This window comes from Orcinus orca, chromosome 12, assembly GCF_937001465.1.
Source record: "Orcinus orca chromosome 12, mOrcOrc1.1, whole genome shotgun sequence".
In the NCBI taxonomy this organism is placed as follows: domain Eukaryota; kingdom Metazoa; phylum Chordata; class Mammalia; order Artiodactyla; family Delphinidae; genus Orcinus; species Orcinus orca.
This window is the reverse complement of record NC_064570.1, coordinates 82,940,009-82,957,064: the sequence shown is the minus strand read 5'-3', so window position 1 is coordinate 82,957,064 and position 17,056 is coordinate 82,940,009. Positions and strand designations below refer to the sequence as shown.

At 36.4% G+C, this 17,056-nt stretch overlaps 1 protein-coding gene across 3 annotated transcripts in view; it reads left to right on the top strand.

Annotated features, from left to right (window-relative positions):
• ADGRB3 (adhesion G protein-coupled receptor B3) overlaps positions 1 to 17,056 on the top strand; it is a 793,577-nt gene that overhangs the window by 444,138 nt on the left and 332,383 nt on the right. For all 3 annotated transcript variants that reach the window (XM_004270131.3, XM_049695237.1, XM_004270132.3), the window contains one exon: positions 9,683 to 9,785. In XM_004270131.3, the coding sequence (XP_004270179.1) occupies positions 9,683 to 9,785 (103 nt within the window). The remainder of the gene's footprint in view (positions 1 to 9,682; positions 9,786 to 17,056) is intronic.

Here is a 17,056-nt window from a genome sequence, read left to right as displayed (position 1 = left end):
ACTTTGGGGTTTTTTGGTTCTTCTTTCTCTAATTGCTTTAGGTGTAAGGTTAGGTTGTTTATTTGAGATGTTTCTTGTTTCTTGAGGTAGGATTGTATTGCTATAAACTTTCCTCTTACAACTGCTTTTGCTGCATCCCATAGGTTTTGGGTTGTTGTGTTTTCATTGTCATTTGTTTGTAGGTATTTTTTGATTTCCTCTTTGATTTCTTCTGTGATCTCTTGGTGATTTAGTAGTGTATTGTTTAGCCTCCATGTTTTTTTTATTTTTTACAGATTTTTTCCTGTAATCAATATCTAGTCTCTTAGCATTGTGGTCAGAAAAGATACTTGATATGATTTCAATTTTCTTAAATTTACCAAGACTTGATTTATGACCCAAGATATGATCTGTCCTGGAGAATATTTCATGATCACTTGTGAAGAAAGTGTATTCTGTTGTTTTTTGATGGAATGTCCTATAAATATCAATTAAGTCCATTTGTTTAATTTAAAGCTTGTGTTTCCTTCTTTATTTTCATTTTGGATGTTCTGTCCAATAATGAAAGTGGGGTGTTAAAGTCCCCTACTATGATTGTGTTCCTGTCAATTTCCCATTTTATGGCTATTAACATTTGCCTTATATATTGAAGTGCTCCTATGTTTTGTGCATAAATATTTACAATTGTTAGATCTTCTTGGTTTGATCCCTTCAGCCTTATGTAGTGTTCTTCTTTGTCTCTTTAGTAGTCTTTATTTTAAACCTATTTTGTCTGATATGAGAATTTCTACAACAGCTCTCTTTTGATTTCCGTTTGCATGGAATATTTTTTTCCATTCCCTTTCTTTCCGTCTGTATGTGTCCCTAGGTCTGAAGTGGGTCTCTTGTAGACAGTGTATATATGGGTCTTATTTTTGTATCCATTCAACCAGTCTATGTCTTTTGGTTGGAGCATTTAATCCATTTACATTTAAGGTAGTTATCAATATGTATGTTCCTATTACCATTTTCTTAATTGTTGGGGTTTTTTTATTGTAGATCTTTTCCTTCTCTTGTCTTTCCTGCCTAGAGAAGTTCCTTGAGCATTTGTTGTAAAACTGGTTTGGTGGGGCTGAATTCTCTTAACCTTTGCTTTTCTGTAAAGGTTTAAACTTCTCCATTGAATCTGATTGAGATCCTTGCTGGGTAGAGTATTCTTGGTTGTAGGTTTTTCCTTTTCATCACTTTAAATATGTCCTGCCACTCCCTTTTGGGAGTTCTCTGGGAGAACTCTCTCTGAATGATGTTATGTGGGGTTGGGAGGTCTCTGGTTGTTCAGTGTCCTGAACTCAGGTCTCCCACCTCAGAGACTCAGACCTGACACCCAGCCAGAGCACCAAGTCCCTGTCAGCCACATGGCTGTATTAGCCCAGGCATAAGCTTTCTTATAGGTAATTCCATTTTGCTGGCCATTGGAAAAAAAGAGGGCAAGGACTTTGATGATTTTGGGCCGTATCTGGGGAGCACCTCTGCTCCATGTCTTTGTCACTGAAGGTCTGTGTTTTCAGCTGTGCTGTTGTCACTGAGTTGTTCTGCAGTCAAATCTTCCTCGCCATCTGCCGCCAGGCCACTCTCACGCAGGTGCTCAAGGCCCCCTCCTCCAAGCTCCCTGCAGTTGTCCTGTCCATGCAGGGGGGACTACAGCACTCTGGGCTGCAGTAGTTGAAAATCTTGTTAGTTTTCAAAGTTCTAAGTTAGCCCAACCTTAGTTGTAGCAGCCATAGGGTGATTTTAGTTTTAAAAGTAAATGTATTTAGCTCAGTGACATTGATGAAGTCCTCAGTTCAGTTTTTTTTAAAATAAATAAATAAATTTATTTATTTATTTAATTATTTATTGGCTGCATTGGGTCTTCGTTGCTGTGTGTAGGCTTTCTCTAGTTGTAGTGAACAGGGGCTGCTCTTAGTTGCGGTGTGCAGGCTTCTCATTTCAGTGGCTTCTCTTTGTTGTGAAGCATGGGTTCTAGGCACGTAGGCTTCAGTACTTTGGGCACATGGGCTCAGTAGTTGTGGCACATGGGCTCCAGAGCACAGGCTCAGTAGTTGTGGAGCTCGGGTTTAGTTGTTCCACGGCATGTGGCATCTTCCTGGACCAGGGCCGAACCCGGGTCCCCTGGATTAGGCAGGCAGATTCTTAACCACTGTGCCACCAGGGAAGTCCCCTGAGTTCAATTTTTTAGCATATATACCTAGGAGTGGGATTTCTAGATCATATGGTAACTATATTTTTGATTTTTTGAAGACTCTGCCTACTGCTTTCCATAGCAGCTTCACCGTTTTATATTCCCACCACAGTGCAGAAGCCTTCTGGTTTCTCCACAACGTTGTCAACATGTTATTTTCCAGTTTTTTTGATCCTGGCCATCCTAAGGAATGTGAAGGAATATTTCCTTGTGATTTTCACCTGCATTTCCATGATGATTAGTGATGTCGGGTGTTTTCTCATATATTATTGGCCTTTTGTATATAATCTTCAGAGAGATATCTAAGTCTCTTGTCTCTTTTTTAATCTTTTAAAAATTTATCTTTAATCTTTTTAATTTGTTTGGTTTTATTGTGGAATTTTAGTATTTCTTTATATATTCCCAATATTAACCCTTTATTCTATATATGGCTTATAAATATTCTGTCTTATTACATAGATTGCCTTTTCACTCTGTCAGTTGTTTTCTTTACTGTTTTTAAGTTTGATGTTGTACCATATGTCTATTTTACCTTTTGTTGCCTGTACTTTTGGTGTCATATCAAAGAAATCATTGCTAAATTCAATGTCATGAAGCTCTTCTCTTATGTTTGATTCTAGGAGTTTTATTGTTTCAAATCTTATGTTTAGATCTTTAACCCACGTTAAGTTAATTTTGGTGTATGGTGCAATGTAAATGTCCAACTCCATTCTTTTGCATGTGGATACTGAAAACATGGGATGTTTTACCAGCAGCATTTTTTCAAGAGATTATCCTTTCCTCACTGGGTAGCCTTGGCAACCCTGTTAAAGATAATTTGACCATATATGTGAGGGTTTATTTCTGGGCTCTCTATTCTATTCAATCAGTCTCTGTCTTTATGCCAGTACCATACGGTTTTGACCTACTGTAGTTTTGTAACATGTTTTGAAATCAGGAAGTATGAGACCTCCAGCTTTCGTATTCTTTTTAAAGATCATTTTGACTCTTCAGGGTCCTTTCAGATTCTGTATGAATTTTAGGATTTTTTTTGTCTATTCCTGCAAAAAAGTCATTAGTATTTTGATATGGATTGCATTGATCTGTAGATTGCTTTGGGTATTATGGAAATTTGAAAATATTAAGTCTTCCAGCTCGTGAAGATAGGATGTCTTTCCATTTGTTTGTGTCTTCTTTTATTTATTTCAACAATATTTTCAGGTTTTCAGTGTGAAGTTCTTTACTTTCTTAGTTAAGTTTATTCCTAAGTATTTTATTCTCTTTAATGCTGTTGTAAATAGGATTGTTTTCTTAATTTCCTTTTTGGATTATTCATTGTTAGTATATAGAAATGCAACTGATTTTTGTGTGTCAATGTTATATCTTGTAACTTTTCCACATTGTTTATTAGTTCTAAAAGGGTTTTTGTGGAATCTTTAGGGTTTTCTACATGTAAGATCATTCCATCTACTAAAAGAGATGATTTTGGTTTTTGCTTTCCAATTTGGTTGCCTTTTATTTCTCTTTCTTGCCTGATTGTTAGGCTACTAGGCATCCCCTAATTGTTAAGAATTCCAGGTTTATGTTGAATAGAAGTGGAAATAGATGACATCCTTTCTTTGTTCCTCATCTTACAGTAAACATTTTCAGTTTTTCACCATGGAGTATGATGTTAGCTGTGGGTTTTTCATAGCCTTTATTACGTTGAGATACATTCCTTCTATACCTAACTGGTTGAAAATTTTTATCATGAGAGAATGTTGAAAATTTTCAGATGCTTTTTCTGCATCAATTGAGAGGATCATGTGGTTTTTGTTCTTCATTCTGTTAATAATGGTGTTAAACAATGACTGATTTTCTTATGTTGCACCAACCATGCATCCCAGAGATAAATTCTTCTTGATCATGTATATGATCTTTTTAATGTGTTGTTGAATTTGGTTTTGTATTTTGTTTAGAATTTTTGCATCAATATTCAATATCAATATTACCCTGTGTTTTCATTTCTTGAGGCATCTTTGTCTGATCTTGGTATCAGGGTAATGCTGGCCTTATAAAATACGTTTGAAAATATACTCTCCTCTTTAATGTTTTGGAAGAGTTTGAGAAGAATTGGTGTTAATTCTTCTTTAAATGTTCAGTGGAATTATTCAGTGAAACCATCTGGTCCTGGGCTTTTTTTTTTTTTTTTGTCAAGAGGCTTTTGATTACTGATTTAATGTCTTTCTTAGTTATAGGTCTGCTTAGATTTTTAAACTTCTTCATGAATCCATCTTGGTAGGTTGTATGTTTATAGGAATTTATCTGCTTCTTCTAAGTTATTCAGTTTGTTGTCATATAATTGTTCATAGTAGTCTCTAATGATCCTTTTATTTCTGTGGCATCAGTTGCAATGTCCCACCTTGAATTCTGATTTTTGTTGAGTTTTCCTGCTTATTTTAGTAGTTACTCTAGCTAAGAGTTTGTCATCTTTTTTTTTCTCTCAAACAACTCTTAGTTGGATGATGTTTTCTATGTTTTCCTGTTCTCTATGTCACTTATCTCTGCTCTAATCTTTATTATTTTCTTCCTTCAGCTAACTTTGGGTTCAGTTTGCTTTTATTCTAGTTCTGTGAGGTGTAAAGTTAAGTCATTGATTTGAGATCTTTCTTCTCTTTAAAAGGAGGCATTTACCCCTATATATATTTTTGTTTCAGTACTGCTTTTGCTGCATCCCATAAGTTTTGGTATGTTGTGTTTTCATTTGTCTCAAGATATTTTCTAATTTCCCTTGTGATCTATTTTTTAACCCACTAATTGTTCAAGAGTGTGTTGTTTAATTTTCACATATTTGTGAGTTTTCCAGTTTTCCTTTTGCCTTTGATTTCTAGTTTTATTCCACTGTGTTCAGAAAAGTTACTTGGTATGATTCCAGTTGTCTTAAATTTGTTAAGACTTTTTTTGTGCCTCACCTGTGATCTATTCTGGAAAATTCTCTGTATCCATTTGAGAAGAATGTATATTCAGCTACTGTTGGATGGAGTGTTCTGTATATATCTGTTAGGTACAATTGATCTATAGTGTTGTTCAAGTCCTCTGTTTCCTTATGGATCTACTATCTGATAGATCTATCCATTATTAAAGCAGGGTATTGTATTGAAATAGTTTAATATTATTGTGTTACTGTCTATTTCTCCCTTCAGTTCTGCCAATGTTTGCTTCATATTTTTGAGTGCTCTGCTGTTAGCTACATATATTTATAATTGTTATATCTTCCTGGTGAATTGACCCTTTTATCATTATATAATGTTCTTCTTTGTCTTTTATTACAGTTTTTGCTTAAAGTCTATTCTGTCTGATACAAATATGTCCATCCCTGCTCTCTTTTGGTTACCATTTGTATGGAGTATCATTTTAGATCTTTCACTTTCAGCCTATGTATGGCCTATACCTAAAGTGAGTCTCTTCAAACAGTTGCATTGCATTTTATAGTCACTTTTTTACTCTCTTTAAGATATGATTCATGTACCTTAAGCACCTTAAGCCTTTGTATAAATTGTGAAGAATAACTTGAGCCTTCTTTGATTAAAGAACTCTACACATTTTAAAATGTTTTAGATACTGACTACTGCTAATCTCAAGGACAAGAAAGATCTTTATTAGTTTAGTCATGAAATCCATTTGGCTGTAAAATCTGCTTTTCTAGCAGTGAATACAAATGTGAACCCAGCCAGGAAGCATTAGTAGATCACAAAGCCTGACATGGCACATGAGGAGCCAGGTATTCACTTATGCAAATTAGAATAAATTGATGGAATAAATTAAGGAAATTTTGTACACTGTACACTTTTTTAAAAGGGAGCTATTGCATAATGTAAATTTGCTTATTTTTCCTTCATTAAATATTTGGATACTGTGATATTGACATATTTTAAATCACATTGGCCAAAAGCTTAATATTTTTGTTTATTATGTGGTATTTAATAAGTCATTCAAATATGTGTTAGCCCTAAAATGTGCCATGCATAATGTAAATGAGGATACATAAATGCTAGATAAAAATCTTGCCCTCCTTGAACTATAATCTTGTGGAAGGAGACATATATAGCATTAATGGGCGTGGGGTAGATCTAGTACATGGTAGTAACTCAAGGTGGGAGGGGACTCACATAATGTTATAAGCACATCCATATGCATAAATATATTGACACACATCCCTTCTCAGATGTTGTCTAAATGAGTTAACATATGTATACACACATGCCCTCTCCCTCCACTCCCCACACGCATATTTAGCAAAAGCCATAAGGCAGATTTCATCTTCTAGGAACCTTCTCCATCAGGCTGATTAGGTAGCTGGTGAACCTACCACAGAGTAAATACTCTACAGAAGGCTGCTTATCTAAGCCGCTTGGATCTCCACCATCCAGTTTCCTAGGGCTAAAATACCCACAAGTCCAAACACACAAGAAGAACTTCATAAATATCTTGACACGTTATAAATTCCTGTTTGGAATACCCACATCTGTATTTTCCAGTAAATCAGTATACAGCTTCTAAAATAATATAAAATACCTGTATACAATCAAATTTAACTAAAATTTGTTAAAATTAGCAGTTTATAAATTAGCATTTGGTTTTATTTATTGCAGGGAAATGGGATTATAAACAGGACCAGAATAAGGGGGCAGATTGGGTTTGTGTGACATGTAAATATTTTTGTTTCAGATAACCAAACTTGAACTCAAATGTATTCATTTCTGAAAAAGGAACTTGCATCTGTGTCCTAGGACTCTTCTTTTTTTTTTTTTTTTTTTTTTTTTTGCGGTATGCGGGCCTCTCACTGTTGTGGCCTCTCCCGTTACGGAGCACAGGCTCCGGATGCACAGGCTCATTGGCCATGGCTCACGGGCCTAGCCGCTCCGCGGCATGTGGGGTCTTCCCGTACCGGGGCACGAACCCGTGTCCCCTGCATCGGCAGGCAGACGCTCAACCACTGCGCCACCAGGGAAGCCCCCTAGGACTCTTCTTTGGGAGAAATAGCCATAAATTTTTTTGGTGGTGACAGATTAATTTTGTCCCCAACTCCAAGTTTTATATATATATATATATATATATATATATATATATATATATCGTCATGTTCTGGGAATCCTGTCAGATCTGTTAACATAATTAATCAACTGATATCACCTCACAGTTAATCCCATCTATTCTCACGTGATCCCGATTACTTTTGTTCACAGAGAAACAGGGAAGAGTGAGTTTGCAGAGGAAGCTTGGCATTTAGAGCTTACTTCCATATCCTTCTCAATGCCCCTTACCTTCAGTTGACTCATTTAGTATTTTTCTTTAATAAATTTATTTATTTTATTTATTTATTTTGGCTGCATTGGGTCTTCATTGTTGGGCGTAGGCTTTCTCTAGTTGCAATGAGCAGGGGCTACTCTTTGTTATGGTGCACATGCTTCTCACTGTGGTGTCTTCTCTTGTTGCGGAGCATGGGCTCTAGGCGCACGGGATCTGGTAGTTGTGGCCTGCGGGATCTAGAGAGCAGGCTCAGTAGTTGTGGCACATGGGTTTGTTGCTCTGCAGCAATGTGGAATCTTCCCTGACCAGGGCTCAAACCTGTGTCCCTTGCACTGGCAGGGAGATTCGTAACCACTGCGCCACCAGGGAAGCCCAACTCATTTAGTATTAAATGAAATAAATAACAGTCAACCACCTTTCTCTGTTTACAACCACCTTCCTCCTAAAGAATACTGAAAACAAATTTATACTTTGTTGTTTTTTACTATCTTTCTGTTAGGCTGGGTATCATGAAACTTCCTGAGTGTTCTAGAATTTTTTATTTGACATTACTAAATATATGGGTTAAAAAATGTTATCCCACTCAGAATATGTTTATAGTTCCTCTGCTACTAAATATTCCTCCAAGTGTGGCATAGTTGGCATGTTTTTCTGGTGAAATTTTGTGGCAAATATCAGCCCATTAGAGAAAATATTTTCACAAAGAATGTGAGGTTCTATGATATTAGAATTATATGACTTTGATGATACAGCCATTTTAGAAAACTGTATGGCAGTAACTTATAAAATTAAACATGCTTTTACCACATGAGCAAGCAATTCCACTCATAGTTATTTACTCAAGACATGAAAATATATGTCCATCCAGAATGTATGTATACCAATTATTCATGATAGGCAAATATGAATAGCTGCTAAAAATCATAAAAGCTAAAACTCAGAAGCAACCTAAACGTTGCTTACTTAACTGATGAATAGATCACAAATTCAATGTCATGAAATACTACTCAGCTATAAAGAGAAACAGGACTGATAAATCTCAAAAACATTATGCTGAGTGAATTAAGTCAAACACAAAAGTCTATGTAGTGTGTGATTCTATATAATGAATCATATAATTATAGTGACATAATTATAGTGACAACATGCCCATGGTTTCCTGGAATCATGGGGAGAGATGTGGGGATCAAGTGCAAAGGGGCTCAAGGAAACTGTGGAGGGTTGTCTGTCTGGATTTGGTGGTGCTTGCTTTGTAGCATACAGTTACCAAAAGCTTTAAACTGTCCACTTAAAGGTGATGAATTTTATTACCTATAATTAATACCTTAAACAACAAAAAAGAGGAAAAAAATTAAGTTACTTTGTCTTGTTACCTGTTATAAATTCCCCAGAATAGTAAAAAGGAAGGATGAATATATATATATATATATATACATATATATATATATTTCTTCAAATAACTAAAATACAATAAAATCTTTAAATCTCTATATTACAGGAGGTGTATAGCATTTTATATATGTTGGATGAAAACCTGTATAAGCAAGAAAGAGCTGGTTCCACTTTACATGTTTATATTTAGGGATAATTTTTTTTGTAGCTTGTAAATATGATTATATTTAAAACTTCTTTGTGAATGAACTGTACTGGTGAGATATTTCCAAATGCAAATGTGTTCTTTACATCTAGCATGTTGAGATAAAGAAGTGGCCTGTATATCTCTATTGTTGAAATGAATGATGGTCAGTAATTAGCAACAAAGTTTATTGATATTTAAATTCTACTTGTTTTCATTCTACACCACTTTCTAATCATTCATCTTAACGAATTTTGAGATAGTCTAAAAACAAACACCAAGACAGCACTTTGCAAGAAGAATATTTGGTCTCTTGGAAAACCGAACTGTTAGGTCCACCTTGAGATGAATGGATTATATTCATTTAAAGATTGCCTGAAGGTTTGAATTCATGATCCACCTGTCTCGCAGGTGAATCAGATTTAAGTAAGTTCCAGATCGGGTATATTTATAACAAAAAATCAACTGTATCTTTCCATGAATAGTAGTTCTGTATCATGTTTTAAATCTATTTGAGCGATGTTTCTATGTCTTTGCTTAGGATACATTTATTAAAAATGTCATCACAACATGTATTGAACAGTAGGAATTAATATTCATCATCAATCCTGTCTCATTTTAATCATATTCTGTTTCAGAAATTATACTGTCGTTAATTCCAAAATCATCGTGGTCACCATAAGGCCTGAACCCAAGACAACTGATTCATTCCTGGAGATAGAACTAGCTCATTTGGCTAATGTAAGTATCACCCACTTGGCATTGAGTTGCTTGTAGAATTTACCTTTTAAAGAAGGTTAACAGTCCTTCTTTTGACTTATAAGACCAGAACACATTTTCTAAACTCTTTAGAGTTGCAAACAAATTAATTTGTTATGAAGATATGTATGATATAAAAACAAAATGACACATTATCCTATGCTTTCGTTCATGATAAAACTCTCTTCAATTTCTCCAGGATAATAGTTAATAGTTTGTCAGTGTCCACATCTTTATTGGGCTCTAAGCTAAGAAGTGGGGGAGATCAAGATGAAAGAACCAGTCTTGCCACATGGTGAGGAAGACTGCCATGTAAACACACAGATTTAAGATGCAGGCAGCAACAGAAGCTACAGGCATAAAACAAAGGGCAGTGATGTCCTTCAGGGTACCCCAGGGTAGGAGAGTCAGTGAAGCAGCTTTTTTTTTTTCTTTTTTTTTTTTTTGCGGTATGCGGGCCTCTCACTGCCGTGGCCTCTCACGTTGCGGAGCACAGGCTCCGGACGCGCAGGCCTAGCCGCTCCGCGGCATGTGGGATTTTCCCGGACCGGGGCACAGAACCCGTGTCCCCTGCATCGGCAGGCGGGCTTTCAACCACTGCGCCACCAGGGAAGCCCTCTAGTGAAGCAGCTTTTTAAAGTGCTACACCCTGGTGCTACACCCAGGATCAGAGGAGCCTCCTTGTAACTGTTTGGGTGCTCCAGTGATTCAAATCCAGCTCTTCCATCCAGAATGACAAGAACCCTCTGTTAAATCCATCCACCTGCAACTGAAACTCTAGACCTTGTTCAGGCCTTATGTAGAAATTTAAAATATCTACTTATCCTTTATGCATCCACCTTAAATACCTAAATCATTGATTTAAGGGGCAAGGAAAGTGATTCCTATTAAGACTTTCTTAATTATGCTTTTACAATTCCTGTGTTAAACTGTCTCATATGTTGCATATACATAGCTTTGTTTTTAATCCCCTGCAAAGTTTCTATGAACTTGACCTTTGCATACAATTATGGAAAGCACAAAATGATTGTGATTTTCCCAAGTTCATATAGTTAGTGAACGACATGATGAAATTGATTCTCACATCCTTTAGTTTACAAAACCTGTACATCTCCAGTATTTTATAATTGCTGATTTTAAAGAACTCCGCTTCATTTTATTAAAAAATGACAATTATCTTCCATATAAACCACTTTTTACAAAGGTGTTCCAGCTTCCTAGATTGTTTAATGAAAATCTCAAATCTCTCAGCAGTAACTTTTAAACATCATGATTGATACTTAAACTATTTGGCCTTTTCCCAGTTTTGCCAAAATATGACCATACGGGCTCTATCTAACTTTGACAATGTATTTTATTTCTGTTATATGTACCTCCTCATACCTTTAATGACCCTAATCTCATCACTGCACTGAAAGCTAGGAGATACTTTTAACATAATTTTTGAATAAGGAACTGTGTACCTTCAACATGTATTATAAAATATTTATTTACATATTTGTTTGTATATATTGTTTATCATGGTAACGTCTATCCAGTTATAAGCATTGGTGAAACACAGTAAGAGATAATAATTCCCTGAATTGCTTACTGGAAAAGCAATGCAATGTCAGAATGTCACAATTCTGTAAATGAACATTCATAAAACTTTCCTAAATAAAGATAAAATCACTATTGAGAATTTAAAGAACATGTTAATTAAATGGCATTTTTTTTCATAAGCTGAAGAAAGAGTAACCTTAAAAATAGTGTTGATAAAACAATCTCATTATTTCAATTCAAGAGAACTATTTGAAATGAACAGATTTAAGCTTTGAGTCAAGCTTTTCTGGGGGCATATGTTGTCAGCCCAATTTCAAAAGAGATAAATCATGTACAAAAAATTTATTTTCTACATATGGAAACCAGAGTGTATGGTCAATACATTTTATGAAGCACCAGCTACACTCTGTAGTGGCAATGAAAGTCAGAATATAAGAATGGTGAGATGATTATCGCAAGTCACTTAGAATTAATTCTTTCAGTACTTTGAGTGAGTGTGTTGACCAGATTCCTAAAATAACACTCTACTCTGGAAGGCCTAGATTTAAGAGAATATAGACAAATCCGTTACACAAAGGGTCTGAGGGAGAAGAAGAAAAGTTTAGTCTGGAGAAGAAAATGCCTCGAGGTGCTCCCACCCGCGTCCGTCCTGTGTCAGGAACAGCGCCCACCTGTGCCTGTCCTCAGAGGCCGCCCTGATTCCCAGGCACATGGTGGAGATTCTCTGGGCTCCTCCATCCCTCATTTCTTTCCTCCACTTTGCTTTTTAAAGTTTTTATTGGATTTGTTACAATATTGCTTCTGTTTTATGTTTTGGTGTTTTGGCTGCGAGGCATGTAGAATCTTAGCTCCCCGACTAGGGATAGAACCCGCAGCCCCTGCATTGGAAGGCAGAGTCTTAACCACTGGACAGCCAGGGAAGTCCCTTCCCTCCACTTTATAGATACCTCCCACACCATTGTCTTACCACACCTACAGTCCTTCACGTTCTACTGTTTAAAATTTCCAGTGCTTGTTGTATTGATATTTATACTTACCATGCAGATTAGATTTTGTTAAGGACTTTAATGTACACTGAGAGAAGGAATATATGACTGGTTTATTGAGTGTCTTGTAAAGTATGCTCTGATTTTAGTTTATTTTCATTGAAGAGATAGTCAAAAGGGCCTATGCTGACATATAATAGTCTTCACTAAAATGTGAAGAAAAGATGTATCTTAAACATGAAAATTAAAATTGATTAGAACAAGCTGAAATGTCACTATAACTGTGTAGATACAGATGTATTATCATTGGTATTGCCTTCAAAGTTGAGCTATTTTAGATATGACATCTTGCTTATATCAAGACTGTCTACTTTCACCTATTTTCTTATAGCAAATGTATCTGCTGCACTTTTCTAAGCTCAGCAGAGAATAATGACTTGCAAATTGTATCTGTTGTATACACCATGTGCAAAAAAAATGAAGAAAGGAAATTAATAGTTATAATGAGTCTAGGGAAAAGCCTGTTAACATTATTTAAACAAAACATGTTCTTTTTAAAAAAGCTTTTAAATAAATAACATTTAAAGTATGTTAAGTGTAATAAGGCCCTTGGGAACTGGTAGGAATAGGTAATGGAACATGAAAACTTGAAATTTCAAATTGTATTCAGCAAAGCCATTTGCAGTTTTAACCAGTTCCTAAGTCATTAAAGAGTATGATAGTATTCTTAGTTCAGTTTTCTAGGCTCATGGCTTCATTGTTATAATCTGTAGAGTCTGAGTTTGTGGTCCTTAGTGCTTGGGCATAGCAATTGCTTGATTATAGGAAATACCAAATTTGCTTTTCTGAGAAAAAGAATTTTGTTTTTCATATTACTTAAGGTTTCTTCGGTGTGACATTTATACTTATCAATATTAGGTTCCATAATGTTCAAGAAAAGTTAATACATTTATTGAAAGTCGTTATTGGGACCTAAATAAGTTCAGCATAAGCACCTATATGTGCACACATAAGCAAACACGCATGCACACACGCTCACACCCACCATTAGGATGCCTTGGTCCTGACAGATCTGAGCCTGCTGTGAATTTCCAAGATATATAACATCCTTATCGTTAAAAGATGAGTTAGAAGAGTAAGAAAATAAATGCATTTTAGTTATGTCATGCTCTATCAACTTTGCAAGCCTGAAAGTTCACTTTTTTCAAATAAAAAGTCTTAAACGTAGTTCCATTTCTGGTGGAAGGACACATTGGACTACCCTGGCCTGCAGCCTCTGCAGTCTATTTTCGCCTTTCTTTTTATTTCTTCCTCTAAGCAACAACTCTCATGGTCTAGGTAGGACCAACCTGCTATCTTTCAGGATTGAGGAAAATCCACTGGGTTTTTTTGTAGTTCTCAAGTTGGTCATATTCACAAAAGATCTCATGGGAATTGGGGCTTGCGGTTTTATTTGCTGTATTTGCTGGCATACTAACAGGATCTATCTAACAAATTAAGGAGTTTGTTTTATGTGTATAAACTAAAATTAATCATGAGCCATGGCCTTTGTAAATCATAGTGGAAAACACAATGGAAAACTGTGATGAATATGCTTTTTACCATTAACATGAAAAACAATGAAAAGAAATTCCAACATTCATCAGTGATTTTCATGAATAGCAAAGGCTGATAACAACCCAGCAAATTAAAACTCACTTGGCAAAGCTTAAAGAAGTTCATTCTATACATCTATGATTTCTACAAAGCGGCGTTTTTATCCCTTTGCTTTTTTTTTTTTTTGCGGTACGCGGGGCTCTCACTATTGTGGCCTCTCCCGTTGCGGAGCACAGGCTCCGGACGCGCAGGCTCAGCGGCCATGGCTCACATGTGGGACCCTCCCGGACCGGTGCACGAACCCGCGTCCCTGCATCGGCAGGCAGACTCTCAACCACTGCGCCACCAGGGAAGCCCATATCCCTTTGCTTTTAAAATTACTTTTCTACCCTAGCTTGCGTCCATTTGGAAAAGATTTCTGATGTTTTGCCTGCTTAAAACCCCCTTGGTAGTTTTTATGGGAGAGTCTTGAAATGCTAAGTAGACAGGTAGATTGATGGTGCTGCCAACGGCTGCAATTGAGATAGAAATTATTCTCTAGCTACAGTTTTGTTTTTTTTTTTTTTTGGTTTTATCCTAAATTCCTAAACTTGAGTAAGCATTCTTCCCACTTACATTTCACATTCAGTTTATTCTTATTCATAATACAACATTGATATTCTTCAAAAATATTTTAGACTAATTATGCTATTGTTGGAGCAGGGGTCAGCAAACATTTTCAGTTGAGTCAGGTTAGACATATGAGCTATAATGGTCTTTGTCTCATCTACTCAGCTATGCTATTGTAGTGTGACAGCAACCAGAGACAATGTATGAAAATGTATGTGGCTCTGTTACAACAAAATATCATTTACAAAGTAGGTAGCAAGCCAGATTTGGCCCCTGGACTGCATGAGTTGTCACCCCCTGTATGGTAAAGAGAATGTGGCCCCCCAAAGATGCCCATATCCTAACCCCCATAACTTGTGAATATATTATATTACATGTCAGAAGGGACTTTGCAGATGGGATTAAGGGTAAGAACCTTGAGATGGGGCATTTATCCTGGATTATGTGAGTAGATCCAGTTTAATCACATGATCCATTAAAATTGGAAAGCCTTTCCCGGCTATGGTCAGAGAGATGCAAGGTAAGAAGGACTCACCCTGCCATTGCTGACTTTGAGGATGAAGGATGAGGGCCACAAGCCAAGGAATATGGGCAGCCTCTAAAAGCTGAAAATAACCCCTGGTTATCAACCAGGAAGGAAATGTGGACCTCAGTCCTACAACTACAAGGAACTGAATCCTCCTGAGACCCGAACGAGCCTAGATGTGGATTCATCCCCATATCCAGAAAGGACTGCATTCCTGCTAACATTCTGATACCAGCCTTGTGAATTTCTTGAGCAGAAACCCAGCTAAGCTCACCAGACTCATGACACACAGAAACCGTGATATAATAAATCTGTGTTGTTCTATGCTGCTAAGTATGTGGTAATTTGTTACAGCAGCAATAGAAAACTAATAACCCTGCATCGGAGCATTGCAAAATTATTTTTTTGATTATGAAAATAATATATATGCATACAGTAACAGTGACATTTTGAATCAGATAAACTACAATAATGATAATATATTACTCAATGAAAGTCAGTTAGCAACTAGAGATTACATTTTTCCATGCTGATTATCATGCTAACATTTTAGGAATTTGATTAAAGGAATCACCAGACAATGAGAATGGCCATTGTAAAGTGGTGGTGGGATATTAGGGAAAACTGGAGGATGCCAGGAGCAACTCTGATATTTGTAGATGTGTTGTGCTCTTGAAGCAATTTAGCAAAACTTCTCTGCTGGCAGCCGATAGATTGGAACTGTGCAAAACAGCCTGGCCAGCCCTTGTCTCTGCTACAACCCCATAAAAGCACTACTAGGACACATTGTTACAACCTCTTGGATATAAAAGGAAAAGACAAGCTGTATGCTATATCTATATGGAATCTAGTTATTTGAGTGTTTATTTATTAAAGTTATTTGCCACTTCAACCTTGGAGAGTTTTACCCACAGATAAACCATTTGTTTTTTGAGAGGTGCACCCAGACTTGTATAGCCATTGTTGGAAATGATGCAGTCACATATGGGGAAGACACTCTAAGACATATATGTGGAGGCAATGATTTTCTTTGAAGGATGCACATATAAATAATTTCTGATAGTGGTTCTACTTTTACTACTTCCCACATGTCAAATAGAAAGTATTTGTCAGGAAATAATGTACATTCAGTGACTAGTGATATATCTAAGAAATTAGAGACACAAAAATAGTGTCATCTGGTTAAGTTGGGGTCCTGAGTAACCAGATAGCAGAGGCTGGATTACACACGTGCCCTCCCCTTGTGTTCTAACTGAATGGCTGCCAGGTCCTGGAAGACGTGACTTGTCTTGATAGAACCATACTCTGCCTTCCTCACTTCAGTGGCCTCTATGCTCTTCTGCTTTAGCTAAAGACAGCTATTCCTTTTCCATCTTCTTGATTTAACTGGTTCTCAATGAGGTGCTTTCTGTAGAACTCATGTAAATAAATTGAAAAATTCCATATCTCCATTTCCTTTTAAGTAAGAAAAGTATTGCATTCTCAATGAGGCTCTTTGGACTTCAGGTATATGTCAGCTACCCATCAAAAAATGAGAGTTAGACCCAGATTTAACTCTTTTTAAGTATCACTTAGAAATACTAAAATACTCTCAAAACCTTGAGAAGAGGTATGGAGAACATTCAGCAGACTGTCTTCCTGTTGTAGAGTTGCATGTGATATGATACCTTTTCAACTGCATCATCCCCTTGGATGGTGTATTACGTTTTCAGGGATTGTGAAGATGTTTATATGTTAGAAGGCATAATCCAGAAAGGGCTCCCTTTCACGCTGATCAGCTTTCGTGACCTGTCAGAGATTTGACTGTGGAAAAATTTACATCTACGAGAATCTTACTTCCCTTAGAATGCATTCCTGAGCGTTTTAAAACGTGACTTTTCTCAAGTAGTAGAATTATAGGCAGGATATAAATTAGTCTTTTGTGGGTCAGGTCAGGTATTTTGGAAATGTTCTTAGGAATTCCCAAAATCTGTTTGTGCAGTTATATAAGAAAT